Source organism: Apostichopus japonicus, chromosome 3, assembly GCF_037975245.1.
Source record: "Apostichopus japonicus isolate 1M-3 chromosome 3, ASM3797524v1, whole genome shotgun sequence".
Lineage (NCBI taxonomy): Eukaryota > Metazoa > Echinodermata > Holothuroidea > Aspidochirotida > Stichopodidae > Apostichopus > Apostichopus japonicus.
Window position 1 is genome coordinate 19,002,485 of NC_092563.1, and position 27,436 is coordinate 19,029,920.

At 35.9% G+C, this 27,436-nt stretch overlaps 2 protein-coding genes across 4 annotated transcripts in view; both read left to right on the forward strand.

Moving 5' to 3' along the window:
* Window positions 1-14,196, forward strand: part of LOC139965327 (GPI ethanolamine phosphate transferase 1-like) — a 32,252-nt gene extending 18,056 nt beyond the window's left edge. For all 3 annotated transcript variants that reach the window (XM_071967569.1, XM_071967571.1, XM_071967570.1), the window contains exons 10-19: window positions 773-852; window positions 3,239-3,484; window positions 4,400-4,595; window positions 6,229-6,320; window positions 8,324-8,626; window positions 9,005-9,095; window positions 9,566-9,714; window positions 11,927-12,002; window positions 12,425-12,594; window positions 13,696-14,196. In XM_071967569.1, coding sequence (XP_071823670.1) covers window positions 773-852; window positions 3,239-3,484; window positions 4,400-4,595; window positions 6,229-6,320; window positions 8,324-8,626; window positions 9,005-9,095; window positions 9,566-9,714; window positions 11,927-12,002; window positions 12,425-12,594; window positions 13,696-13,816 — 1,524 coding nt within the window. In that variant the 3' untranslated portion in view covers window positions 13,817-14,196. The remainder of the gene's footprint in view (window positions 1-772; window positions 853-3,238; window positions 3,485-4,399; window positions 4,596-6,228; window positions 6,321-8,323; window positions 8,627-9,004; window positions 9,096-9,565; window positions 9,715-11,926; window positions 12,003-12,424; window positions 12,595-13,695) is intronic.
* A 2,383-nt stretch (window positions 14,197-16,579) lies between these two features.
* The window catches only part of LOC139965326 (GATOR2 complex protein WDR59-like), a 45,519-nt gene continuing 34,662 nt past the window's right edge, over window positions 16,580-27,436 (forward strand). Inside the window, exons 1-4 of the mRNA XM_071967568.1 lie at window positions 16,580-16,734; window positions 18,364-18,413; window positions 19,533-19,677; window positions 20,314-20,399. Of these exons, the coding sequence (XP_071823669.1) occupies window positions 16,681-16,734; window positions 18,364-18,413; window positions 19,533-19,677; window positions 20,314-20,399 (335 nt within the window). The 5' untranslated portion in view covers window positions 16,580-16,680. The remainder of the gene's footprint in view (window positions 16,735-18,363; window positions 18,414-19,532; window positions 19,678-20,313; window positions 20,400-27,436) is intronic.

Below are 27,436 nucleotides of genomic sequence, written 5' to 3' on the forward strand. Positions count from 1 at the left end.
GTGCAACCACCACGTTTGACTGTGTGAGAGCTACGATGCTGTGTCTTCGAGGGGAATGGGTCTAATGGGAGGGGTGGCCTTCCCATTTGAGTAATGTTGGTAAAATGTTGGATTGTTAAATGCAGGAACGGCACTAAGTACTTTGCAACTTTTTGAGACAATGCTGAAGAAGTTTCAAACTCTTCAGGTTCTGCTGCACATTTTGTACTGCACACTAGGATTTTTTTGTGTGAAATTCTGTCTAAAGCTCCCATAAGTATACAAGGTTGCACCCCTTGAATATGCATAAGATACACATGTGCAAACGTTGCACTACATAGTAGAATCTGTACCTGTTTGTTATTGAGCTGTGCATTTGCATATCAGTATATAAGTTAAAGCATGCGGTCTGCTCGTCCTTGTTCAACCTGTCTCTCCATCTGTCAACATGTAATCTTGGACATGTCGTCCTGTATCTGTCCTGTACAGTATGACTATGTTACATAATAAAATATAACAAGATGTTAATACTCAACGTCGAAGGTGTTCTACTTGATTGCTCAAAGAACTCATGATTTAAACAAAGAAACATGACAACCCTTGATGGAAGTTAGCTGCTTTAATCATTTCGTGACTGTAACAGCACTTGGTCATTTCATTTACTTCAGCTATGATAATTGGAAAATAAAAATGGTTGTTTATCTATGTTTTTTTAAGGATACTATATATCATCTCTAGAATAATATGTACTGTAATTGCATAATGATTTTATTTCCTTCTACCCCGTGTGTAGATCCTCAGCGGTCAAGAAACCATCCAGGTTGCTCTGGAAGGCTTGAACTACTACCAGACTTACAATCGTTTGTTTCTCGGGTGAGAAAATGCTTTTTTAGTCATTGTTACTTATACATATATCCTCATGAGAATAATCTTCTTATGCAGGACACATTTTTAAGGATTTCTTCTGGTTATCTCTTGGAAAACCAAACCTTCCGTTTTCGGTTGTGTGAACAGCAAATCGGATAGTTCATTCCCCCCCCCCCCCCCAAAATAACACTGTAGGAGAGATTTGCAGTCTTGGTAAATAAAATACCAGCTTTGGGCCACTAAAACTCCCCTTCGGGTTGATCATGGGCCTCATCTACCATTTTTGAGGGGTTTGATTTCAGAATCTCCACAGTGGTGGAGGCTGGTACCTGTTCTAGTCATTTGACCTATTTGCAGGTAATTAGTAACAGTACAATCTGAATTTGATGTATATTAAAGCAACTCAACGTCTCCAAAGCTTGTTTATGGTCATCCAAACAGAAATTTTGTCATCTTGGATGACTGGACAACCATTAAAAACATAGTTTGAATGAAATGCACAAGCAATCCCCACCATGTACTGTAGTTTGGAGTTGTTTAAAGTAATATGGAATTATTTTTCTCCATTTCCATTTAATCTTGATTTATCTATGTATATACCCATTCAACGAATGTTGTCTCTATATTGTATTGTGCTAACTGTGAGCTTAAAAATGTTACGCTCAACATTCTTGTATTTAATTGATGATGGAAATAAATGATGTCAATGTCAATGTCAATATGGAATTATTGTTATTGCAGCAACATTAACACTATATGACAATGCAGAGGAGTAATAAATAGGGAATAGCTTGATTGATTTCCTGGGACATGTTTTTGTTTGTCTCAGTTTCAGTCAAACAATAACACTTGAGAATTCTTTTATGTCAGTCCATCTCTGTTTATTTCTGTCTGTCTGTCTGTCTGTTGGTATGTCAGTCTGTCTGACAGGCATTCACACATTTGTGAATCTGTTTAATCCACAAAGATCTCTTCCTAGTAATAAAGCTCTATCAAAGTGATAAAAATGCGACATTCGAAGAGTATTAACTTTAACTGGTACGTCATGCAGATGTAGTGAGCTGTATACCAAGTTACACTGTGTTTCAAGCTTCACAAGTTTTAATTAGGATTCTGAAGGAGTGAAAAGTGTTCCTTCTCAAATGATGTTGTTTTTGTGAAATTGCTCGATCACATGCTTGATAACGTTAAATCTTGTTATGCGGTTTCATACAGTTCTTAATACACAGGCTGAATTAGTCCTAAATCGATACCACTAGCTAATCTCGTAACATTCAAGTTGTAGGTTTTTAAGTTTTGCCACAGACTTTTAATCACGTCATTCACCAGAGTGACCAATTTCCACACTCCTATCACATACCATGTTGTCATTTACATGGTATTAAGCAGTCATTCCCAAGGAATGTTAATGTAGGACATCGGTTGAACCATGTTTAACCTTGAGTTAAATTTTAGGTTGAAGCATGTTTACCTTGACTTAAATATTACTGTAGGTTGAAGCATGTTTACCTTGACTTAAATATTAGGTTGAAGCAGTTTACCTTGAGTTAAAATGTTGATAAAAATTTTTGTTTCAGCCTCTTTGACCAAAGTGTACCTAAAATATCTTGGTTGGATTAATGATCATGGTTTCAGGTGCTTTGTGGCCTTCTGTTGTAGCTCTTACATCTACAGAGAGAATTATGAGCACTGTAAAGTAGGATGATCAAATATATTTACTGATTATTGCTATGATCTACTGTGATGTGATCTGATTTATTCTTTTCAGTATGCCTGTCATCGAAAAAAGATTTTGTTAATCTGTGATGTCATAGTGACATCACTAAGATCTGCAAACTACGTACTTTCCATATATTTTCAAGGTTGAATGTTAATAACACTGACACTGAAACCAATGACATCATTTGGTCATGTTCAATATTTTTTAGATTTAACATTTGCAAAATCTATATCACTTACAAGAAATAATAATTATAACAGACAAAAAAAAACATATTAATAAATCAAAGCAGTTGTTGCTTGATGATGTCATATTTTAGACTTGATCAAGCCTTCAGCCTTATCTGTGCAAACACATTAAATATGTGATATCTCCCAAATAAAACAAGATATCTCTAAGCTGTTTGAGGAGAGTATAGTTTATGACAGTTATCTCTATCACATAGACCATAGTGTTGGGGGTTGTGTCTCTTTTCAAAGCTACATGAAAACATACTTCACTGTTTACCATAGTCCATCAAAATCACAACTGGAATGAGTAAAATATAAAGCACATAACACACACTATGATTGCACCTTGACACTAAACATGAAGCTATTCAATAAAGTGGTATGTATTAATGTGATTATAAGCACCTTTTTCTAAATTTGCTCCTTCTGTTCTTTTCAACAGGACTAGCGTGGCTCTAAGCTACCTGGGTTGGATGGGGTATATTCTCTTCCAGTTGCTTAGCAACCATACAGACCTCATTCCCAGATCCCAAGCTAATCGACCACACCTTGATCTTCTGACACTAAGACTTCTTTTTGGTGCTATCGGAGTGCTCATTGTAGTGATTCTCTATTTACAGTCTTCTCCAGTAATGTACTACGCCTACTGTGTGCTTCCTGTACTACTCTGGCATGCAGTCTGCCAAAGGTACGTTGAAGAAGCTGTCCTCCGTCTGTATTCAACTTGGGTTGTGTATTTGCATAGTTTCCCATTTCCCTAGCTACCAGACAACCTCCGTCCCCCGGTTTCAGTGTTGAACGCAGGTTTCCCATGGTGAAGAGGGTTTAAGTGGGGATGGAACAGAAATCTTCTGTACCATAAATTCCCATGTATTTGAATGTTTTGCAACAATCCCTTTCTTAATTACAGTACCATCTTGTGTTACTTTCCCATAAAAAGGGCACTAGACTTTCTATTTAGATACTTTTAATAATTCCAAAACAAAAAAATACTTTTAAATACCAAATGGGCACTTTTTTTCATCGTAAAACTTGAAAAAGGATACTTTTCATTAACGAAAAGGAGTAACCTCTAATGCATGAACAGGAGCACTTGTGAGGTTTATCACAAAATGAAAGGAAGGGCAAGTCACCCCCCCCCTCTCTCCCAGTTCCTCTGTTTCTACTACCTCTGCATGTTGTGTTTAACCTGGAATCACATATGATCACAAATAAAAGTTGCCACACAATTGTTGCTAAGAATTTCACTAACCGATCTATGTATGGGATGAAACCAATTGAATTTTTCATTTTTTAAAAATTGAATATATTCACAAATTATTTGATTTCTAAACTGAGAGTTTTGATCAATTACAGTCACATTTTTCGACAAAAACTGATTTTGTTCGTCAGTGTTGTCGTTTATTTAGCTAAACATTGAAAAGCAAAATGCTGCCTGATCAGTACTAAGAAAAGATTGACCTGACCAGAAAGAGGATTATTTTGCTTGCAGTTTTCACCAAAGGGGCAAAGTGCTGTAGTTAGGCCTAATACAATAGTACAATAGTCAAGATGCAGACTGTTACACTTCATATCATCAATTCTATGTTCATTTTTCTGACAGATACCAAACATTTTTAACTGCTTACAAAACTGTGACTCAGAGGTATGGAGTTGCATACATCCTCACAACAATGGCTCTGTGCTTCTTCGGTGTGGAGGTTCTAGTGCTGAGTTTCTTCTACAGAGAAGTTATCTCAGTTGGACTGGTTGCTATAGCAATTTGGCCTATAATGTCTACTATGAGGAAAACTCATTTTGTGAGTATGCTGAAGTGCATGAATTTATGGTATTCTGTTTATAACGTCGTGTGGAACTTTGTATTAACAGAGTTGAAAATATCTGACTGAAAACCTTCAGGGAAAAGAAAATATTCCAACTTTCCAAAAAGTTTTGACATTTTAGCAAAATTCCTGCATCATGAAAAATGTTACCTTTAGAGCAGCCGGTTGCATTTCGTTACTAAAATTGATTAAGTTTTGTGGGATAAGCAATTTTGTTTAATCGCTTACCCAGGATAGCCACTGCCTGGCCATCAAACATGGAGTACACATCAAAGACTCAAAACAATGACGGAATGACTTGGTAGTTACAGAATTGTCTGTGTCTGCAACGCTTGTGGGAATCCCTATATCTCACATACTTCACGATGAAAATGTGTGTAAAGTACAAACACAATATAAAATAAGTACAATTTAAATTTGGTGAATATAAAATCATATTAACTGTAATTAAGTTGCACTTAGTCTTGTTTGTACAGTAATGTTCATTCATACTTAGTAAAGATTCCTAAATCCTATTGGTCCATTCAGGTCAGCTGACCGTGGTTAATCCTGTGAGTAACGCACGGTAAAATTACGGGGCATCACTTTAATAAATCTTTGGTTATATGTAACCAAAAATGTTTTGTTTTATGATTTTTCCCCCACACAAATGGTAGTGTATGAATGAACGGGGTTAATCAACGGTCTAGCGTGCGTTACTCACATGATTAATGCACTCCGGGTGTTAATGCTATCGCTGGATGCACTCGGGCTCCGCCCTCGTGCATCGCTTGCATTATCCCCCGATCGTGCATTAATCCTGTGAGTAACGCACGCTAGACCGTTGATAAACCCCTTATTTATGTGTACATGCATTTAGTAGATTTCTGAATTAGCCAATATGAAGTACATGTACAGGTAACTAATATGGTTTTAAGAAATGTATATCTCTAGTTTTGCAGTTCTGTAAGTATCAAAGGACCAATTGTAAGCTTTGCTTTAAATCCAGTGTCGTTAAAATGCCTGACATGCTTGTGTCTGGTGAGAAATCGTGACAGATATGATGGGCATCCTACGCATTGCCATTGTTCACTCCCAATGTAATGGCATATTAAGTAGTGGTAATGTATAGCGAGCGGCTTCATTCTGACCCAGTTCCAATATGCAAACGATTAATTTAAATGCTCTTCATATGAGAAGCAGACAGGAACAAGGTCGGCTGTACTCTTACAGTTGCATTAATGTGGTTTATAGACCGTCGTAGAGAAACGATCTAACTATATTATCATCTCTAAAGAACACTTTATATCTTCTGTTTGTGTATTTAAGTTTACTTCCCAGTTTGTAGTTGTTCCCAGATCAGTTTGGGGAGTTAAAATTGACTTTAAATTCTCATGAGTTAACCTTCTGTTAATAGTGCTATTTTTATGCCCTAATTTCTTCTTTCTCCACATATGAAGTTAAATTGACTTTAAATTCTCACAAGTGAACCTTCCGTTAGTAATGCTATTATTCTGCCCTTATTTCTTCTTTCTCCACAGATGAAGTTAAAATTGACTTTAAATTCTCACGAGTGAACCCTCCGTTAATAATGCTATTATTTCTTCCCTTATTTCTTCTTTCTCCACAGATGACAGCCGTGGGTTGGTTCGTATCCTGTGTGATTCTCTCTGTTTTTCCCCTTTTGCCTGTAGTTGGGTTGGATACTAACATTCCTTTGGTGTAAGTTCATTGTTAAAATTCAGGTCTCATTTACTTGTTGTGTGTCTAAATCCATTACAATTGCAATCCCGTCCAATCAGTTCTCATTCACTGTCAGCACTATGCCACTAGCAAGAAAGGAAAGTCCACAACATACAGATAATAGACCATTAGTAACAAAGATTTTTTGATGATGTTAACAATTTTCATGACTAAGCCTAAAACGTGTGTTTCCTTGTACAAATTGACAAAGAAAATAGAATAATGGAGTTATGTGGGAGGCTTAGATATTGGCTGTGTAAATATGTATTAAAGTTCAACAAAAAACTATGTCACCTGGAATTTTCTTTGACTATTTCATCATCTTTGTTTGACATGCTGAATGTATCAGATTACATTTATGATACAATCTCTAAGATTGACATTTTGCTTTTGTCAAACGACTCATCTTTGCAACTTGCTCTGATGACTAACCCCTTATGTGCAAAGAGTTAAAAGATCTAAAATTCAATTTAACAGGGAAAAGGAACTCTATTATCCACCAATTACATGATATTTGGCACTTAAAGCGGAAACGACAGGGTAAAATTGTTGAAGATTGTCGTATAATTGATGTTAGAGTAATGGTAATTCATGTCTGAGTTTGCAAGTATAATTTTCCTTGGCTTATTGTGTTAACTCTAGTTAACAATATATGGATCTCAACGAAAGGCTAATTATACCCAAATTTCTCGACAGTTACACGGAACGTCGTCAGAAGTAAATGTCACCCAGTGTCTGTATTTACTCCTATATATTTTAATAGGTATCTGTACTACAAAACTTGGGCATTTATTTGGTCACAAAGCGTCACAGACTGATATCTTCAACTCTTTTTTTTCTTGTTTTTGTTAGTGTAAGAATATCTACTTGCTCAATTGGGTGTCAGTTTGTGACTTGGTGTAAGCTTGGTCTTAAGTTTGAACTTTGTGTGAGCTGTGCTCAGTAAAAGTTATGGAAAATGTTTGTTTCGAAACTTGTCAGCCTGAGGGTGACATATTACATTGAGCAATGCAGTGATTGTTTGTACCATATCAAGTGGTGCTTGTCGTTTGTGATCAAATTAAATAGGTTGTATACAGTGTACTTAATAGTTAAAGAAAGGACACACTGAGCTACCTGCTACTGAAGTTAGCAAACACAAAATGTTGTCATAACATTTTTAAAAGAGCCTCTAAAATATGTTTTTATAACGTTAAGTGTGGTGTTATAAAAACGTTATGCGACGTTTTTATAACACCACGTCGCATAACGTTTTTATGAGATATTAATGTTATATTAATGTTTTAACGAAAAAATGTTTTGAAATAATAGCCTGAAAACGTTTTCGTGACACATTTATTACACCACAAATAACGTTATCAAAACAAAAGAAGAAACGTTTTAATAACGTTTTAACAACGTTTTGTGTTTGCATATCGCGAGCTGGAATGATAGAATATTACCGTCATTTTGATGTTTTGTGAGACACAAATGTTTCTTGGTTTGGATAGAACCCCTGATGACTTTATTAATGTGGTTATGTATAGTCATGTTATCTCTAAACTTCTAGTTGTTGGTAACCCAATGAAATGTGCAAGTTGTATATTTTGTGAGGAATGTGTCACAAATTTGCTGCCGAGTGCAACGTGATGGGTTTCATTGAGTACATTGCAGTCTTGCCACAACGTATATTGATAATTGTTGCATTTGTATTCATTTGGTGATTATTCGCAAATCGACAATGGGTCCTGCATAACTTGCATACAACCTTCTTGGCTGTTATCAAGTGAATACTAGGGTTTATACTAGCTGGTTGCAAAAGTTTGAGAAAAAAAATTAAACTCTCTTGTCGCTTGTATGGAACAATGTTAAACAAATGGGTTTTTGATGGAAAATGCAGCCAATGGGATGATGTCTCATGTTTGCTTTTAGTGAAGGAGAACAAGCTGTTCTACTGACCCAATAACCGTTCATTTTAGTTTACATCTTTTATTTTACTTCAGCGTTCTGGCGGGAATATTCATTCTTGCAGTTGGTATCGTCTGCTGGAATCAGCTACCATTGAGCTACAAATCAATAGTCTTTCCTGGCCAGCTCTTTGTGGTTGCCATGGCAACCTTTCTGGTCTACTCAACGTGGGCAAGTGTAGAAGAGGGTAAAGGTCTCCCATTGGTCAATCAGATTCTCAGCTGGTGTATACTCTTTGCATCCTTCTTTGCACCTGCTGCGGTCTCTACTACGATGTTACCGCGGCTCCTGAGCATCGATTTGGCATTTGCCGCAACGTACATAATGCTTAGCACCTCGTATCCTTATGACAGAATGATTGCTTTCTGATTGGGGTTGGAGAAATGAGGGGTCTATCACATTCTAGACTGATTTTGGTTGGACTGTGGGGTTCTATGTTTATACTATCTATTACAATGCAGTCCATTAACTTCAGACATAGTCTTGGAATTTCCAGGACTCAGTTACATTACCAGTAAAAATGATATTTAATAGACATGCCTCGTGAAACGGGCATCTATGGGTCCTGTGTCAAATTTGCTTCTCTCAAAATAGAAAGGGTCAAGTCTTCTTAATGTTGGTAAAATGACTGCTGCAGTTGTTGCATTACCAATTACGTAGTACAGCTTAAGCTTTAATGATTTGGTTTTGCCTCCTTAACCAAATTTCTTTTGAAGACATGAGGGTCTCTTTTGTCTATTTCTTTGTTTACTGATGTTACAGTGGTTGCTATGTGAACAGAGGCTCTCCAAAATGGGAAGCATGAAGGTAAATTTACCATGATTTCTTTTTCTTAGTATATTTGAAAGCTCACATAAATTAGGAGGGGAATGTTAAGGTGGGGATCGGGGGGGGGGGGGTGGGGGATACTGAACATACATGTACTCTAATGTTGTAACGTATGAAATATAAAACAAGTGTCCCATCCATCAGAATTACATGTTTGGGAAAAATGTCACATGGCCTTTACACTCCCTGTATGTCTAGTAAAATCAATCATACAGTGGAAAAGTTTACATTGAGAATCTGATACTGCAAGGTCCATCAACTTTGTAATGCGCATTTTCCAGTGCACAGGATCAAACCGAGCCATCTTAACCCTGTTATAGTGATGTGAAGAGTTGAAGCTTTGAAGTTCGGGCAACATACATGGATGTTATTAAAGCTAATTTCTAATAGCAAAATGTTTCATCTGCCCCTTTATCATTCCAATTTTTTTGTCTACTTTATCATTTCAGTTGTGGGATGTTTCATTCACGGATGTAGCCGATTTGAACAAAGGGCCTCCCAGAAAGTTGGAAGTGGCGGACTTAAGATGTGCTTTCTTTTTTGTATTTTTCATACTCACCTCTTTCTTTGGGACAGGAAATATAGCAAGCGTGAACAGGTAATTTGCATTTTCAAAGTTCTTATACTAACTAAGAAGGGGGGGATGGGGGGGGGGATGTATTTCAAAGAAATACTTGATAAACACTGACAGCTGTTCAGATTTAATGGTATCTACCAAGTTGGATTAGTTGAGACTGTAAATGATAGTAGTAGAATTGTACAGGCATCATTTTTCTACATTTTATGAAGAAATAAGATTGTGGCCAACAAAAGCAGGTCATTGCATTTTAATACAAGAACTTCACAAGTGTATAGTTCATACCATTAAATTTGCAATGAAAGCAACAGACTTAGCAGTGTACATTGTTTCATGGAAACAATATGTAGCAATGTGCATGTTATATACCACAAAGTGTTCCTCCCTCCCCCTCCCCACCCACCACAAACCACCACCACCAACCACAACTTCTCTCTCTCTCAGTTGCTAGTATTAAGATAATCACCTCAAGTAATTTTTCTAGTAAATACACTGGCTTTTCATTACATTGTAATGTTACCAGCGACTCTAAAATTTAAGAATGATATTGAAAAGAATGTTATGTGAAAGTTCTAAATCTCAGTGTATCTTATATGTTTCATCATAGCTGGTCTGCAACATCCGTTGGAGAACTGACGTGCCAGACTCTTTTTCCCCAAAAAACAGATGTGTAAATTCTGTTTATTTCTCAAATCAGATGATAGCATCTCTTTACAATTAAATCTAGTAGGCCATTCAAACCTTTCATGACAGATGTGTAGACAGACCTTGTCTGATTGCATACCAGAATCTAAATCTTGTTATGGAGCGATTTGGCTCTTTTCCACTGCTCTGATTGTCGAAGTTTGGACATACCATTCACATGAAGCATTGAAGTTTAGTAGAATGTGTCATTAAAAATAAAATAGATTTTGGAGTCTTGTTGGTGCACTCAATGGGTTTATTGTGGTACTTATTCAAAGCAACATGATGCTTTCTTGTACATCTATTAACAAAATTTTGTTTTTTAAAAAGTTGAAGGTTAAAGCAGCATTTTGCGTCCTCGACTATGGTATTTCTCAACCTCACTGACTCCACTATGCCATAACGACATACATTACTAGCTTATCTATTTATATTTTACTTCAAATGGTGGCATAAAAGTCGAAAAAATTGCAACTTTCAACTGTGTTGTTCTCCAAGATATTTTCCGTTGGGAACCCAATAAACCTCGCCCATAATATGAATATTTAAACACTACGAACGTCATTGACAGATACGTAATATAACACCACGCTTGATTTGTGTACAGTCTATATGGCAGTTGTACCAGGGAGTTGTACCAACGCAAAGTCTTGAATCTATTTTTAGCAACGGCTCATAACTAAACCTGCATCTCTGATTGGTTGAATTCAAACTAGTGGGTTTGGGAACTGAATGCGATTTAATTTTGTATGTGGAATACTCGCTAATTAACGTTTTTGGCAGGGAAAAAACTTGGCTAATATCTTAATTTGCTATTTTGTGATTTGATGTATGTAAAAAACTCGATGGACATGTCAAAAAAGTAGAAAACGGCGACCAAACGCAAAATGCTCATGAATAAACATACTATTCACTGATTGGTGGAATTCAAACTAGTGGATAGGGAGATATGAAAACTTTGTCGAGGACACTTTTACTCGTTATCGATATAAATCGTTAATTACTCGCTAATTAACGCTCTTGGCAGGGTGAAACTTGGATGTTATCTTAGTTTGCTGTTTTATGATTGATACATGTAAAAAAATCGATGCACATGTTAAAAAGGTGGAAAAAAGCGACCCAACGCAAAATGCTGCTTTAAAGTCTTGCTTGAGGCTAAGGCCTCCCCACACGACTTTACAACTTACCAAAGCGTACACAATTCAATCAATCTCTCTTAGGGCACCACAGTGCACCACATCCATGTGTCCCCCAGGGGAATTCCCATAGGGTGCAGCCACAAACCTTCGAACACAACTATATTTACAAGGTACCTCGCAAGTCCCCCTCATACACCTGCGTGGAGAGGCAATGGAGATGAAGTGCCTCGCCCTAGGTCACAACGCAATGATCTGGCCAGGACTTGAACCCTGCAATCCTTAGATCACAAGTCCACTGCCTTAACCTCTTGACCACAATGCAGTTCACAATCATGAACAAACCATTTTCATTGACAAACATAACATGAAGTATAATAATAAACCCACAATTGTTTTGATTTTTCTTTCAGTTTCGATCCATCGTCAGTTTACTGTTTCCTAACCATTTATAACCCGTTTGTGATGGGAGCACTTCTTCTATGGAAAGTGAGTACTTTTGGAATTTGAACTTTGCACATTGCTGTATATATTTACTTAAAATGTTACTTCTTTACTGATTTGGAAGACACATATCTTTCAGAAACCATCTAGGAAGGTTTTGTCTTGTACATGATGAAAATCATAATTCTTTGGGAAAACTAGCGTTATTTGGAGTCCAGATTGATCAAATATTTATATTTTTTTCATATTCACAACTTTTTTTCGTTTTTTGTATCAGCAAATGTTGGTCATTTGAAGAGCAAGGGAGGGGATAGTGTGGACTACCGAACAAACCCTAAATCAACAGGAGTTGAAAGAATTATTGAAAGTTTTGGCTGGTATCTTCATTGTAGCCTATACTTGGTAGCATCATTATAAGTTGATTATAAGGAGCTTATATGAGAGGTGTTTGCGTCCTTTGTCACCAGATTGCAATATTAATGATTCTTGTGACGTGTACATTCCATGCCATCCACACGGCGTTACGAGTACCGACCACAAGTCTATTCCTAGTCGTGCTGCTAATGTCAGACTGCATGGCGTTGCAATTTTTCTTCCTGGTACGAGATTCTGGTAGCTGGCTGGAGATTGGTACAAGGTAAGTTGAGTCTTTTCTATTTTATTATATTTACATTACGCGGTGGAGCAATTTTGAACAGCGCCGATGGCAACAACATAAGGTTAGACAACAACGTAAGTTTAGACAACAGAAGTTTAGACATCAATGTGAGTTTGAGCAACAGCGTGGTAAAACAGCAGCAACAACTTTAGTTTGACAACAACAAACTTAGTTTAGACAACGAAATGAGTTTGCCCTATTTGCATTCCATACTTTTTAGTCATACTAGGTTCTTAATCTTCTTGATTAAAGAAATTTATTTACTGAGCCTAATAAGTGCTTACGATCGATGGTTCGATGATTAAAGAGATGCTGGGAGAGTCAGTTTTGGTTCTCGATACTATATGTTCATTCAGTACATGGTTACAGAGAGTGACGGCTAATAGAGGGTGCTATTCCACTATCTACAAATACTGTATGTATCATCGTGAAAATAGTTATCAGTGGATTTGGTTTTGATAATTGAGTGAAGTTAAGACTGTCGGTTTGTTTTCATCATGGTTTAATAAAATAAAAAATTTAAAAACCTGGCTTGAAATTGGCTTGTTGTGGTAAAACTACTTTCAATAAAGTTTCCTCATGGATTTGTGAAGAAATTTGATTTCTTTATTTTTTCTGCTGATAGTTGGTTTAGATATTTGGTTTGATGTCTATTGATACTAAAATTCCACTACAAAGTATATCATTACCCTTACGTATGAGGCTTAAAAGCTATTGCTTTTTCCTCATAAACCAATTCATTCTACACCATTTCCCCAGGGATTTGTCGAAGAGATACGATATACACATATTTTTGTATGATCATTTTAGATAATCTTGCTTCATTTCCTTTGATACTATTTAAAGTCAATTACAGTGTAGATCATTACAAGAAAGGAAGCTGTTTAAAACAATCAACTTTTTAATATTTGATAGATCTGCATCATCATAGAATAAATATGCCAGCATATTCACATATAGTCTTTAATGTAAATTAAAGTAAAGACTGTTTAGTTTAAAACTATAAAACTTACTGTAAAAGTTGAGTAAGTTACATTTATTTAATTGTTCTTTCATTTTTTTCCCTTTCTTCTCTTTCAGCATTAGTCATTATGTCATCGTTATGAGTGTCATCCTTCAAGTTAATGTGCTACTACTCCTTGCCAAATGTTTCACCACCTTTAGGTTCTCAGACATTGGAGGAAAGACTCACAAACTTTGATTTTTCAAGAGGCTGTATGTTAAACTTGGAAGTTCACAGTATTGGGTTTAATTGTTACATGCTATGCTGTGATTTCACTTGGAGATCCTGCTGTCAATTTTATGCTTATCGGTGCTTTTGCATTTCACATTTACAGATAAAGATGGAAACTTTTTTTTTATGCACAGTTTTTTTCTGTTCTTCTTTACAGAAGGGTGTGATGCAACTTCAATGTGGTTGATAATATTGTTGGCAAAGGCTGAAGATTCGTCCAAAAGTACTGTCGTCAGTAATTATTATAAATTATAAATTGCCTATTTTAATCCAAGGAAAGATGTGAAGATTAGAAAGGTTTCATCTTGTAAGTCAAGTTCAAAGTCTTGATGTCCAAAATTGAAACTTTCAAAAAAAAAAACAAAAAAAAAAATGAGATTTTGTGGTAAGTTGGAGTTTGTTAGTTCTGAACTTTTTTGAACTTTGATGTGATCAGTAATATTTCTGACAAAGGCATTTTAGCAAAATTTTGTTCAAAAAACATATAGTTATTTTATGCAATTCTAAATGTCTGTTGATTGCAAACAAAAAGTGGCTGTTGGTAATCTAAAAGATAAGGTAAATAAATTTGGCAGTTTTGGGAATTCTTAGTAGAGGTGGTTAAGATGTAGTTTGACCTGAATGGTTTTATTTTAAGACAAACTTACATTTGTTTTGTGTTTGGTTAAGAATAAGTTCCATCTGGCTATACTAAATATTCTGTACCCTGTGTGTTGGAAATTAACATCATCGATTATGTATTGGATTGTTAAATCTGGAGAACTTTAGTATGATTATACTTAATATGAGAAGTGGAAGTTGTCTAAAAAATGTGTGCCTTGTCTTTTCAATTGAATCAGCAGGTTTCAATCAGAATGAGAAAGAGTAGTTGTTAACAGTTTCATTTTCAAAGGCCTTTGCAGTTGCAAAAACCAACTGTTTCCATGCAGTTTGATCCATTGCAATATAATATGGATTACTTATAATTGTTTGTATGAAGAAATTGATGAAAATGGTAGAACAAGTTCGGGGCAATATTTTGTTGAAAATTTTATACCAATTCCCTCCATACTAATGAAGACAGGTCGCTATTACAAGAAAATGAAAGAAAAGAAAAAAAATGAGTGTTATTTTGTTTTTATGTTTTAAAGCTAATCTGTAAGATACAAAATGTCTGGGATACTAGCTCCTTTTCGGGCAAAGAAGATGGAGTTGCGTTCTCAGTCCAGACCTGAAATGCTGGTATCAATCTATTGTTTTATGTAATATGCTAATTACTTAACCCAAAATTCTTGTCCTTCATACAAATCACAAACACTGATCTAGATGCCATATGCATCACTAAGTGTCTTTGATAATTTTGTAATTCATTGAAACTAACTATCATAAATGGAGGAATGAAAGGCTTTCAGTATTATTTCATCATTTTACCTCACTTTGAAACATTCCATTCAAAAAGGTTGCATAGCCCCCTACATGCATAGCCCCTCGCTCATAGCCATGCCAGGCAAAACAAATGAGTGGTAACATAACAATGTTATGTATGAAATGTCACTACAAATGGTCTTATGATTGAGTTGTGACATAACAATGGCGGTTCATGCATAGCGGGAATTGTAAATATCTGAACTTAATAATGGTCAGCCATGCCAGGCAAAAGGTCAGATAAGTGAAATGTGACATAACAATGGCATTCATTTAAAGCCCTCACTAATAGCCAATATCTGCACTTAATAATGGCCACCAAAGAATCGCCTATTTGTATATAGCTTTGACAGGAGGCCGTATTCATATTTGATCATATTTATCGTAAATGTAGTGATATAAACATTCCCAAGTAGTCATTATAACCATCTAGATGAAGGTTTCATCTTATTTAAGGGTGCTGATCTCAAACTAGACAAGCTATAGAAACAATGCTGGTGCCCATCTAATTATCGTTAACTTAAATTCAAATAAAATTGTATCATGAACGATGTGAATAGGGACAAGCTTTTATTAATTCAAAATTAAAATAAAATCATATTTACATTTATTAAAAATAACAAAATTTATAAACGTTTCCTCACTTGATAAAATGGTTAACATGTCCCTAATTATTAGCAGTTAAACGATTGCGTGAGTGTGTGTTCAAAACATGTTTTATACGTTTGTTTGTAACTATATGCGTTATTACGATCAAAGTATATAGGTAATAATTACAATCACACATTGTAGTTGTTCGACGTACCCATTATGTTTTAAACACACAAGAACAAACTAAAAGCAATATCAACAAAACCAAGTGCACATACGCATACGCACACACATAGCCGCCTGCATGACTACAAAATTATGGTTACGATAATCATCGAAAACCAAAAAGGTAGCATGAACTTAATCCGAACAACCTGGTGCTATTATCAGTCTATTTCTACATGTCCTTATGTTCATATATTATAAACGTTGTGTACCAAAGCAAAATTGAATAAGCATGAGTGATATCATATAAACTGACAAGATGTGTAATTTTTTTCTTTATTTTCCACTATTTATTTTTTATTCATCTATTATTTTTATTACTATTATTTAGGAAATACAATCAAACTTTGATATTAAAACACGATTTTCTGTTGTTTTCCACCACTGACATCACACTTGTCTGTTCCAGCTCATTTTGATCTAACTTTTTGAACAATGAATATCTCCAATACGGAAAGAAAAAAACATCACAGCTGTAATATGTTTGTCTGGAAGGTCGGTGAATATAAACACATGAAACACTCATTATGTAAGAATATGCTGTCGGAGTCAGGTAGCCGTAAGCAGTAAGATCCCGATATAAGGACGGGTAAAGCTGACTGACTAAGACTATGGCTGCGAGATGGAGCACTGAAAACCCGCTAAAAACAACATTGCCGAGAAATGTAAGATAGTTATCCAAAATTGAGTTGGTTATATTATATTAATTAACAGGCGTGTCCACTTTTCTTCATTTGGGGCTGGCTTGTAGGCCTAACCGAATCTAGAAAAATTCGCGGAATTAGTCTCTTACTGTAGACCTTAACGTCGTGATGAGAGACTTCCAAATACTATAGGCCTGCCCTTGAAATAGAACTAGTGTAAGTGTTACTTAGACTTGTCCTAGCCAAGTGCTAGGCTTATATCTAGTGAGGTATAGATCAAGCTGATGCGATTTACCTTAACGAATCACCATTTGCACTTTAAAATTAAATAACTAAGGTCCAGGTTAGACCTACTGTAGGTTAGGTAACATTTTTATAGTTGCTCATGTCCATTGAACTACCTAGGCATAGGTAGCCTACTTGCAACTTCAAAATTATATCATTTTAGTTCTGCTACCAAGTACCAGCTTCCACTCAGCTATTAACCTGATATGTGAGTTTACACTCAGAACTAAAAATATAACTTTTGTTTAACTGTTAGGCCTAAGTTTCTTTCAAAGTTTTTGTTATGTTTTGTCAGTAAGCTATATTGAAAAAATAAACGTAAGCCATAGCAGGGGCGTCGGAAGCTTTTTTGGATTGGTACGGCAGATCAGAGTGTGGCCGTCTATCATAATTATCGGGGGGGGGGGGGGACGTTTGGTAGGTCAAACTACGCTACGTGCCACCATTGTTGGCGTGTAGCATTAATGGAGAAAATTTTGAAAAAATGTCTCCCAGATTGCAGGAAATGGCACTTCCCGAGCTTGAAAACAAAACCCCTGCCACCCGACTAATCTTCTGAAACACATTTTGAAGTATGTTTCATTTTGGTTCTTTATTTTTTGCCATTTTTTTTCTTAGTCCTACTTCTTTGGGTTTTTTTTTTTTTTGCGCCGTGATTATTGGTCCGGCTCCGACACCCCTGCATAGTATGTGTGTAGGTCAAGGTGACTACAAATCATTCAAGACTAATGTGTGGAAGGTGAATTGGCAGATTTCTCTAGGGAACAAATCAGATTATGATTCATCAACAATAGGGTTAGACAATATTAATTGTTTGTTAATTTAAGAGTGGGTTAGTTTTGTTAAGTATATTGTGCTTCAACATTTAAGCAATTCGTTCAATCGACATAGCCAATGAAGCAAATACCATCTATAGGTTAATGTTTCTAGATTTATTTGTTTAAGGCTGTCCCTCTGCTGGATCATGATGACCAAGATGTTGTTCCTTGCTAGTGATTTCATTCATGACAGTACCAAAAAAAAACTTAGTCAAAGATACACACAGTTGCATCAGTATGTATTCAATTTGAGCTCAATGTTTCATAGAACCATGTCTGACATTCAATTAAAATAGTTGAAGTCCACGATTCCTTTAACAGAAGACATATTCAGTACACAATTTGATATTTATCACTACCCATTGAATCATATGAAAGCATTAAACTGTAAACTCTTCTTGAAACCTTTGAGACTTTAGTGAATGTTATGTAGTAATCAATCATTCAGTTATAGCTAGAAGCATTTTACTGTAACAGAAATTCCCATTTTCTGCTGAGCTTAGACAGTCTTTAACAGAATGTTATGACTTACTCTTTCTTCTTACAGGCCAGTGCTTTGGCTCTTGATTGCACCGGGCAGTTAGCTCTGCTAGCCGGGTAAGACTTTTGTTCAATATATATATATCTTATTTAAATTATTGCTCACACTTTCCATAAGATGCCAAAATAGTGACTACCTCTTCAGCCTCTTCAAAGGAGTTTTCATGGTACATGCAGAAGACAGTAATGCCTTCACCATAAACATGCCTACACAGTATACAGTATGTTACGAGAGGAAAAAAGTTTGTGTCTCAGGGACGCAAGTCCCCAGAAAAGTTTGCGTCCCATTAAAACAAGCTTGCGTCCCATTCTAACACCAACTGCTTATATTGTATGACCTATTTTTACCAGTGAAGTTGTAAAGATGCAATCATATCACTGCCTTCACTTTGTGAATGCTTCACACAATATATCGGGCAGATACAATTTAAATTGTTGACATAGTAGGTTAGATTCTAGGTTATTGGCTTCATTACTTGAGCAATTAGTTCAATCGACATACTGTAGCCAATGAAGCACATACCATCTATAGTAATGTTTCTAGATTTATATGTTGTAAAGGCTGTCCCTCTGCTGGATCATGATGACAGTTGACCAAGATGTTGCTCCCTACTGGGGAATTCCCCTCTACTATTGCTCCCTGCTAGGGATGGATGCTAGGAATTGTTGCCCATTAGGGATTTCATTCATGTCAGTACAAAATGAAGCTAGTTAAAGATTTCAAGAGTTAAAGAGACACAACAGTTGCACAAGTAGTGTATTCAATTTGAGTTCATAGTTTTCATAAATAGTTTTGAAAATAGTTTAATTTATAATGTATGCATGACAGTTCTATGATGGAGCCTTATAAACAATAGCCTTATGTTATTACTTATTATATTTGTTAAGTGGTATTGTGTGTTCTTTGTTCTTGGAAGTGCAGATGCTGTCAGACATTTCATATTACATGAACTGTTACCTCCTATGGTTTAGAAAACCTATCAGGACTGTACATAGATTCTGTTGTCAATTAAGCTTTGATTAAAGGGCAGGGATACAAGTGGATAAAATGAAACAATTGTATGTTTCCATTCGAGTAGTGTGAAATATTTATTCAATAACATTGTTGTAAAGTGGTTTCAAGATTTAAGGGAAACTTTATAGTTCTTTATCGACTGCCTTTTCTTTCTTTTTCAGCCGTCTTAATTTTGATGTCATCAAACTTGATCACCTGCCTAATGGGAAAGTGGTCTGTATTCCCAGGAAAAGTAAGATGAAGCTAGATGTCTCGGCAGCCGAGTGGAATCCTCACCGATCCCATAGTCTTGTCTTTGCAGTCGCTGTGAGTTCATTACCCTCATTTTGATAGCACCGATAACTCTTACAGTTGTGTGTACAGTCCCATCTGTGGTCATATAAACAGTTTGTCATAAAGGACTATATCTCATAAAGGGAATGTTGGATAGATTTCATATTTTTGTATGTTGTGTACATGCAAGACCTGCATTAAAAGTACAAGGTTTTTAGTAGGAGTACAAGCACAGGTTTAAAAGGTCATTTCTCAAAAAATTACAAAAAGGGGTAGATAAATTTTTCGTGCCTCAAGTCATCCTGCAAGGATCAGAACATTACATAAATTGACTGCGACAATGTCAACACAAGATACAGCTTTCTAAGTGAATGTAATAATGCGTGTGGAATAACCATGAAAGTCCTCTATAGTATACATGTATACAAATTCAGTTTAAACCTTGAAAATTGGATGAAAATGTTAGTGAAAAGCAAGTTATTTACCTATTCAAAACATCTAATATCCGTGACATCACAACTGTTTTACAGCAAAAACTGTATACAAACAGGAGGGTGCAGATGTTGTACTATCACATACAGTATGCAGCGTAAGGATGAAACAGATTCATTTTACCGTTCTCTTAGCCGATCAAAGATTTTATTCTCGTGTTGCTTTCTATTCCCTCAGTCAAATCAAGTCGTGGAAATTTACAACTCCGTTTCGGATGAGTGGACACTAGATCTGACCTTGAAGGCCCACACCAGAGTTATAAGGTAAGGATTTTGTTTAGATTTTGGGGCAGTCTCCTGGTGTCATTCCCCAAGGCAGGGTACAATTGATAGTTGAAAAGGGACTTTACACCGGGAGTTGATTGTGTGTTAGTGTTGGAAAGTTCAGCTTTGAGACCTCAAAAAAATAGAATTGAAATTTTAGGTTTTTATTGATGTAATCTCTCAATTATTGGATGATTAGAAGTGAAACATTGATAGTTCAATCCAATGAAAAGTCATCTAGGTTTGACACTTTGGGAAGAACTGTTTGTCTGATATTCTGATTCAACTTTAGCAATTCAAAAAGCCAATCACTACTGAAAGCGAGAAATTTCCAAGTACGCTCTTCCTACAAACTTACTGTTGAGAAAATAATATAATTCTACTGATGCTGAAATCTTGTCAAGAAATGTTTAATTTCTATGATGTGGTTGTTTAAAATAATTTCTTGAGATAAGATGTATCATAGCATTAATAACTGGTCAATAAAACCAAAATCCAGTGATTTATTGAATGTTGGCTTGACATTTCCAGGGTTGCTGCAAGGGTCTTAAAGAAGCTTTAACAGACTACACAAATATAATCCTTGTAATTCCATGATAATATATTCAAAAAATGAAATTTTGTATGCAGTACTGTATAGTACATGTATAGTACATTAGTTGCCAGTTGGTGACCGTAGAATTTTCTTTCTTGTTTTAAGCTGGTTATTTGTAAGACGATGTATTTACTCTTGAATCTTACCAACTGCATGTGTTTCTTCTATGTTGTACCTTTCAAGCCTTATTTTATGTCCATTCCCAAACTTCATTCTTTTTTGTTTAGTTGGGAGGGAGGAATGGGGCAGCTTGAAGTAATTTGCCGGCCAAAATTTTTGAGGATGAATTCAAATTCACTTACTCACTTGCATAACTTTGAAGGAAAATATCAGTGACGGTGTCTTGCTTTGTTCAATTACAATCTTGCAAGTAGTAACTTTGTTAAAACCAAGCTCTTGAGGTTCTTTAAATGCTACAGTAGTAAGGTTTGCTTATCACCTTACTGTTTTTACTAAAATAATTCCATATAAACAATTTTAGAGACTTTGTGTGCATAGCTGTCACTTTCTGTTTGTCTTGTTTGTTTTTAATAATTTGCTTTTGTGTTGTACAGCGCTTATGTTTTAATATAAATCTTGTTGTGAGAAAATCTTGTTTCGAGTGAAAACAATCCAATAAATGATCGCCAAAGTGTAACGGTAGTGAGAAAAACAAAATGCTTGGAAGAATCGATACGGAATGCAGAAAACTCTGGTTCTGTAGCTGTCTTCTGAATGGTAGAGTTCGAAAGAAGGAGAAAGTAGGCAATGTCCTACAGTAGAAACCTGTGCAATATACAATGGAGGCAGTCTTAGAATAATTCCAGTCATGTAGATTAAGTAGATATTAAAGCGTAAATGTAGATTAGAGACAGGTAAGTGTCAATGCTCATTAATCACCAAACCAGTATATAAGTTTTTTTTTTTTTTTTGGGGGGGGTATTGCTGTGAATCACCCATAAAATATCTTAATTTTTCATCTCAAGTACAGGTACTTCATCTTCAGTAAAAAAATTACAAACACAGAAATGAGATGTAGAGATTTTTTGTATAGTTAAAATTTGCTATTAAACTTGAGAAAGAACTTAAGCAAAGAGGCAAAGCTTTTATTTCTTACGAGCCGTTAAAATACTCATTTAGTAATTGCACTATACTGTTCAGTTAATTACGATGCATCACTGTTTTTATATTTACTTATCATCACTTGTAGAAGGTTTTTGACCTCATTGTATTCAAATATGTTCGAATTGGCACAAGAATGTTACCAATAAAGATACCAAGCGTGGTGAAAACAAAGTTTTGGGGGCTTATACTGTACTGGATCACTGAATGAGCTTGTTGTTGCCAAATATTACTTTAACAATGGTTGTTTGACTCATGCAAATCTGTTTTCACTGATTGAATATTCAAGATAATATATAATGTTATCATCATGAATAAGAAAAGAAATTCTGTTTAGGTATTTTGGGGGTTCCAATATCATTTTGGCACTCATTGATGGAAACTGTCACAGCAATATATACACAGTATTAAAGAAATTTTTCAAAATTGTTTAGTTAGGATCGAAATGTTAGGTCCATGCATTTATTATACTTGTAAACGAACATTCTGCTGGTTTTGCATGACAGTATGAAGGCCAGAAGGAGAATATGAAATATATTCAGAATTGCATAAACCAAATTGATTCTCCATCTATGTGCAATGTTCTCCGACAGCTTTCGTATGATCTTGTTTTCGAATTCTCCTTGGAAAGTTTGCTATTGGGTGTTGTTTTTGCGGTTCATTATCTTACATGTTTAACAGAGATCAATGGTGAAAATCCTTTAAATATTCTGGTTGAATTACCGTACCTTGTCATTAAAATCATTCGTAGATGTCGGTGTCACAGTTAAAGAATCCTAGATGACCTCCACAAAGGGAAAAATTTCAAAATCATGGAGAGGTCTCAGACATGGTAAATGTATTTGGGTGGTTCCCCGATAAACAGTAATATTATCTTCAAAATTGGTACAGTACTCTACATCTGCTCTTCCTGCATCAGCCTTACTTTGTCATAATATTTGGTGAAAGTCAAGATCATAGAGGTCTCAGAAGTTATGTCCGGCCCCCAATCCTTCCCTTTTCCTGTTAACCTCCCTTTCACAGAAGTTTTGTAAGATTTTAGAAGACGTTTATTACACGTAATTTTGACAGGTTATGATACCTTTGTGTTCAGGTTCAAGAGTTTGTTAATCTGTCCAAGTTACTTTATTTTACTCATATAACAGGGCTATGCACAACAATTTCTTCTTCCTGTTCACTCAGAGAGATAATACAATCTGTCTCTGCTTCCTCCCTGAACCATCTGTCCCCTCCCCCTCCCTGTCTCACAGTCTCCCACCCCTCCCTGTCTCCCAATCCCTCCTTGTTACCTAGATCCCCTCCCTCCTTCCTCTCCTTCAGGACAATGCAGCTTTCCTTGAAAATAATCAGTTGAAGGTTGTTAGAGATTTCACTCTCATCATTATTGGCTCCAAATTTTAGCATGCTAATTTTTGCTAGAAGTTTTACAAAAGTATTTTTTTCTTCTCTGTGGTTCAGAATCTCCAAGTTATTTCTTAATATTGAGGCGTTTAAAATAAGACAAATGTTTCAGTCGGGAAAAATATTTTTAAGGCGGTGGTAAAAATTGCATGCTAGTTGAAGTTGGAGTAAGCGTGACCATTCTTTGACTTTCTAGCATATTTGCTAGCAGTTCTGATTTTAACATTTTAAAGAAAAATTCCCATTCTGTACCCCTTTGTCTGAGCTGTAATTCCTGAGCTATGGTGAGAGCAGTTTCATGAAGTTATACGGTATATTTGACATTGCAAGTTAAAAGTTGAACAAGGTACCACGGCGGCGGCGAAGGATAAATTATGATATCAACAATGTCGGGTGAAAGGTCAAAAATTATTAAATCCTTTTCAAATAAACTTACCATCTAAGGTTGTTTTCGTGAAAGTGAAAGTGAAAGTGAAAGTCGTGTCAATTGACAAGCCAGTGAACATTCTCTAGTATGTGTTGAATTGAATTGAATCTGAACTTTATTTGATCCACAGAATACCAATGCAAAATGATAACAATAAGATAAGAAAGAATGGCTCAGGAGTTCTACCAGAGAGCTACTAATAGCTTGAAAAGCTCACATACTTTGGAGATGCGTTAAAGATTAAGTACTTAGTTTACCCTTTGAACCAATGACACAGTGACATTTCCAGTTTGTAAACTCATATATTATATAATCCTATAGAGAGAGAGGTCCCCCATTATCTGATATCCTCAGAGATAAATAATATCTTATTACATTTAAGATCAAGCTGAATATTGTTCCTGTTTAGGTATTTTTATTGTCACATGGGTGTAATTTTCTTTTATAACTTTGCACTCCTCCCTCTTCTTTACGGTGGATACCATGTTATGGGTGGATGATATGTTATTTTTAGCTCTCGAGAGGATCACAAGTACCACCGGTCTGCCATTTTGCCTTCAACAGTTTGGTCTATCGTTCAGTATCTGTCGTGAATTTTTGTGCCACATCTTTGGGAGAAGATTGTTTTGCTTTTAGTTCTGTCTGCATGGTTCATCCTACAAATTTGACTATTGTTTGTTTCTATTAAAGGTGATCGGAAGCTTTGCTCCTAAATATACCTGTAAGGTGAAACAATGGTCGGTATATTGGTCTTACCCCAGCTACCGTGGTACTGTACGTTTTACCCTGGAAGTCAGGCGTGGAATTGTTTCATCTGTTTATTAAAATGCCACTCTGTATCTGAGAATAATTTAGAGAGTATCCAAGCAACTCCAAGAATGTGCATTTGAAAACGCCTTGGCACCAAAAAAATAACTTTCAGCAAAGTAAAACGTGGAGAGGTGATGACCTTTAAAACTCTGTCTTCTGTTTCTCTATTTGACAATAATTAAAGACTATTAGAAATGAGTCTAAATGGCCTTCTTGTAAGAGAAAATAAATTGACTTACAATTTAAACCTTGACCAAATTGAAAATTTAATATCTTTGTACAAGAGATTACTGCTTTAGGTTACCTTGCTGTGCTTTCTTGAGCCTAATGTTTACTCTGGTGTGCTGGAACCTGAGGTATTTTTAAGATCCTTAAGGGTATAGTCAGGGTAAATCATTAAAATTGTGGTTGTTTATATGTAGAGTTGATTTTTCTTGAAACAACCATGGTGGTCATAAAATTTGGTATTTTTAAATTCTTAAATCTATCTCAGAAGCATATAACCTTTTGCCTGATTTCCAGAGAAGTGTTCCAAAGTATCAAAAGTTTAAGAGTTGATTTTATGTTCGAAGCCTGACACATCTGGGGCATGACACCAAGTGTACTTTTGGAAGAATGTTCCATTCTCGTGAGAGGTAGGTTAAAAGCATTGTCACCATCACAGGATTTACGGAAAGACATTTCTCTTTTGGGTCGTCTGTTTGTGGTTGTTTTGACAGACTGTATTTGAGGTTGGAATGCTTTGTTTTTCAGGAGATTTTTTACTAGGAAATGAAAGAGGTGTGACAGTGATACTGTGATAAGGACAAATTACTTATATATCAGATATACACAGATCTATACTTTACCTTTACCTCGGAAGACAAAGAGATGGTCGCCTCGAGAAAGAGTCTGGAATCTGGTCAGTAAAATGTGTTAATTTCTTGCAAATTATGCAAATTTAATTGAATCGAAAGAAGAAACACTCCGCATTAGACTGCAGCTCAGTTCACAACATGTCTCTTGGAAGTCTGTTACGTTTATCAGGACAGGTCTCGTATGAAGTACCATAGAAGGTTTTTCCTGTTTTGTTCAAATTGTAAACGAGAGCTCATTTTGAATAATTAGATCTGACAAGAAAGACAAAAGTGATATTTGTACGATTTAACGATCAACAATCAGTCTGATAGTCATCATACAGTCTGCAAAGTGGAGTTAGTATTCTCAGTTACTGTTTTCGCTTCAACTTTGTTTCGGAATTGTGACCGAAAGAACTCTTTGGAAAGCAACGTTTTCCAGCAAGTGTATAAAATGGAGGAAGACCTCATTGTTGATTACTAAACCATTGGACAGGTTTTAAAGGTATTCATTGTTACTAAAAGAACTCTTTAGGAAGCAAGGTTTTCTAGCAAGTGTATGAAATGGAGGAAAATATTGTGATGGATCAGTGAACCATATATACAGTATGAGTTTTTGAAAATATTGTGACCCAAATAACTCTTTAGAAAAGAAGGTTTTCTAGCAAGTTTATGAAATGGAGGAAGACCTCATTATTGATTACTGAACCATATGACAGTTTTTGAAAGTATTCTTTTTGACCAAAAGAACTCTTTTGGAAGCAACGTTTTCTAGCAAGTTTATGAAATGGAGGAAGACCTTGTGATGAATTACTATATGATGTTTTTTTTTTTAAGTATTCATGTGAAGTAAAATTGCACACTGTGTGTATAATACTCTATCTCAGTCATACGAGACTCTGTAACAGTGCTAATGTATGCGATTAGTATCTAGATCCATTTGAGATTGCATGCAAAGCAATCATTAAGGATTGGATGCAGTACTATATGCAAGTGATCCTTATAGATCCATTTGAGATTACTTACATGTTTCAGAGGTAGAGAAAATATCAAAGATCGGTTGCAGAGGATGGCTAGCTCTGGTCAGCGATTGGTTGAGTTTTCGAACCTGGTTCGCCAGTTGAATGAGCAGGAGGATAAGCTGTTGGCAGAGAGGATCAAAAAAATGTCGGTGGTTCAAGAGATCACCGCACGCCACATGAACGCAGAGATTCGCCGTACAAGACTGCAAGCGGTGAAGAAGAGATACGTATCCGTGGATACTTGCAATGATCCGCTAAGGACTGCAGCAGCAGACTACGAGGCTTTCTTTTATCGCAAGACTCCTAGTTATGTCATGTCCTGCGGCTGTCGAAACTGCAAGAGACACTGGCATATGTCGCCATCGGAACTGTCCGCAAAGAGAAAGAGGAACGCCCAAAAAAGATTAGCGTGGACGTATTACTACTCCTCCTCCTCAAAGAGTACATTCTCTGGGACTTTCCAGAATGAGAGCAGTGAGTGCGATAGTTTACTTAACGAGTTAGATTTGAATCTATCGTTATCTTCCGTGGACTCGAACAGTGGCTCTGATATGATTTTTCAAAGAAAAAAAGAGAGCAATTTCTCAAGGGATAAAATAATTGCGTGTAATTCATCCACTCCCATGGATAGGTCGGCAACAAGTCGGATGACAGACTTCAGCCTGGACTCTGACGTACTGAGTACTCCAAACTTGACGCCAGATACAGGGTGGCTACCAAAACTGCTGAAAGATCAGAAGTGATCGTTCTTTACAGAGGAAAGCTGTTCCCACCTCAGAACTGTAGCTCAGCTGCATTGAAAGCCGAATACTAGAAATCACAATTTAAATGTGAGAAGCGGGTCA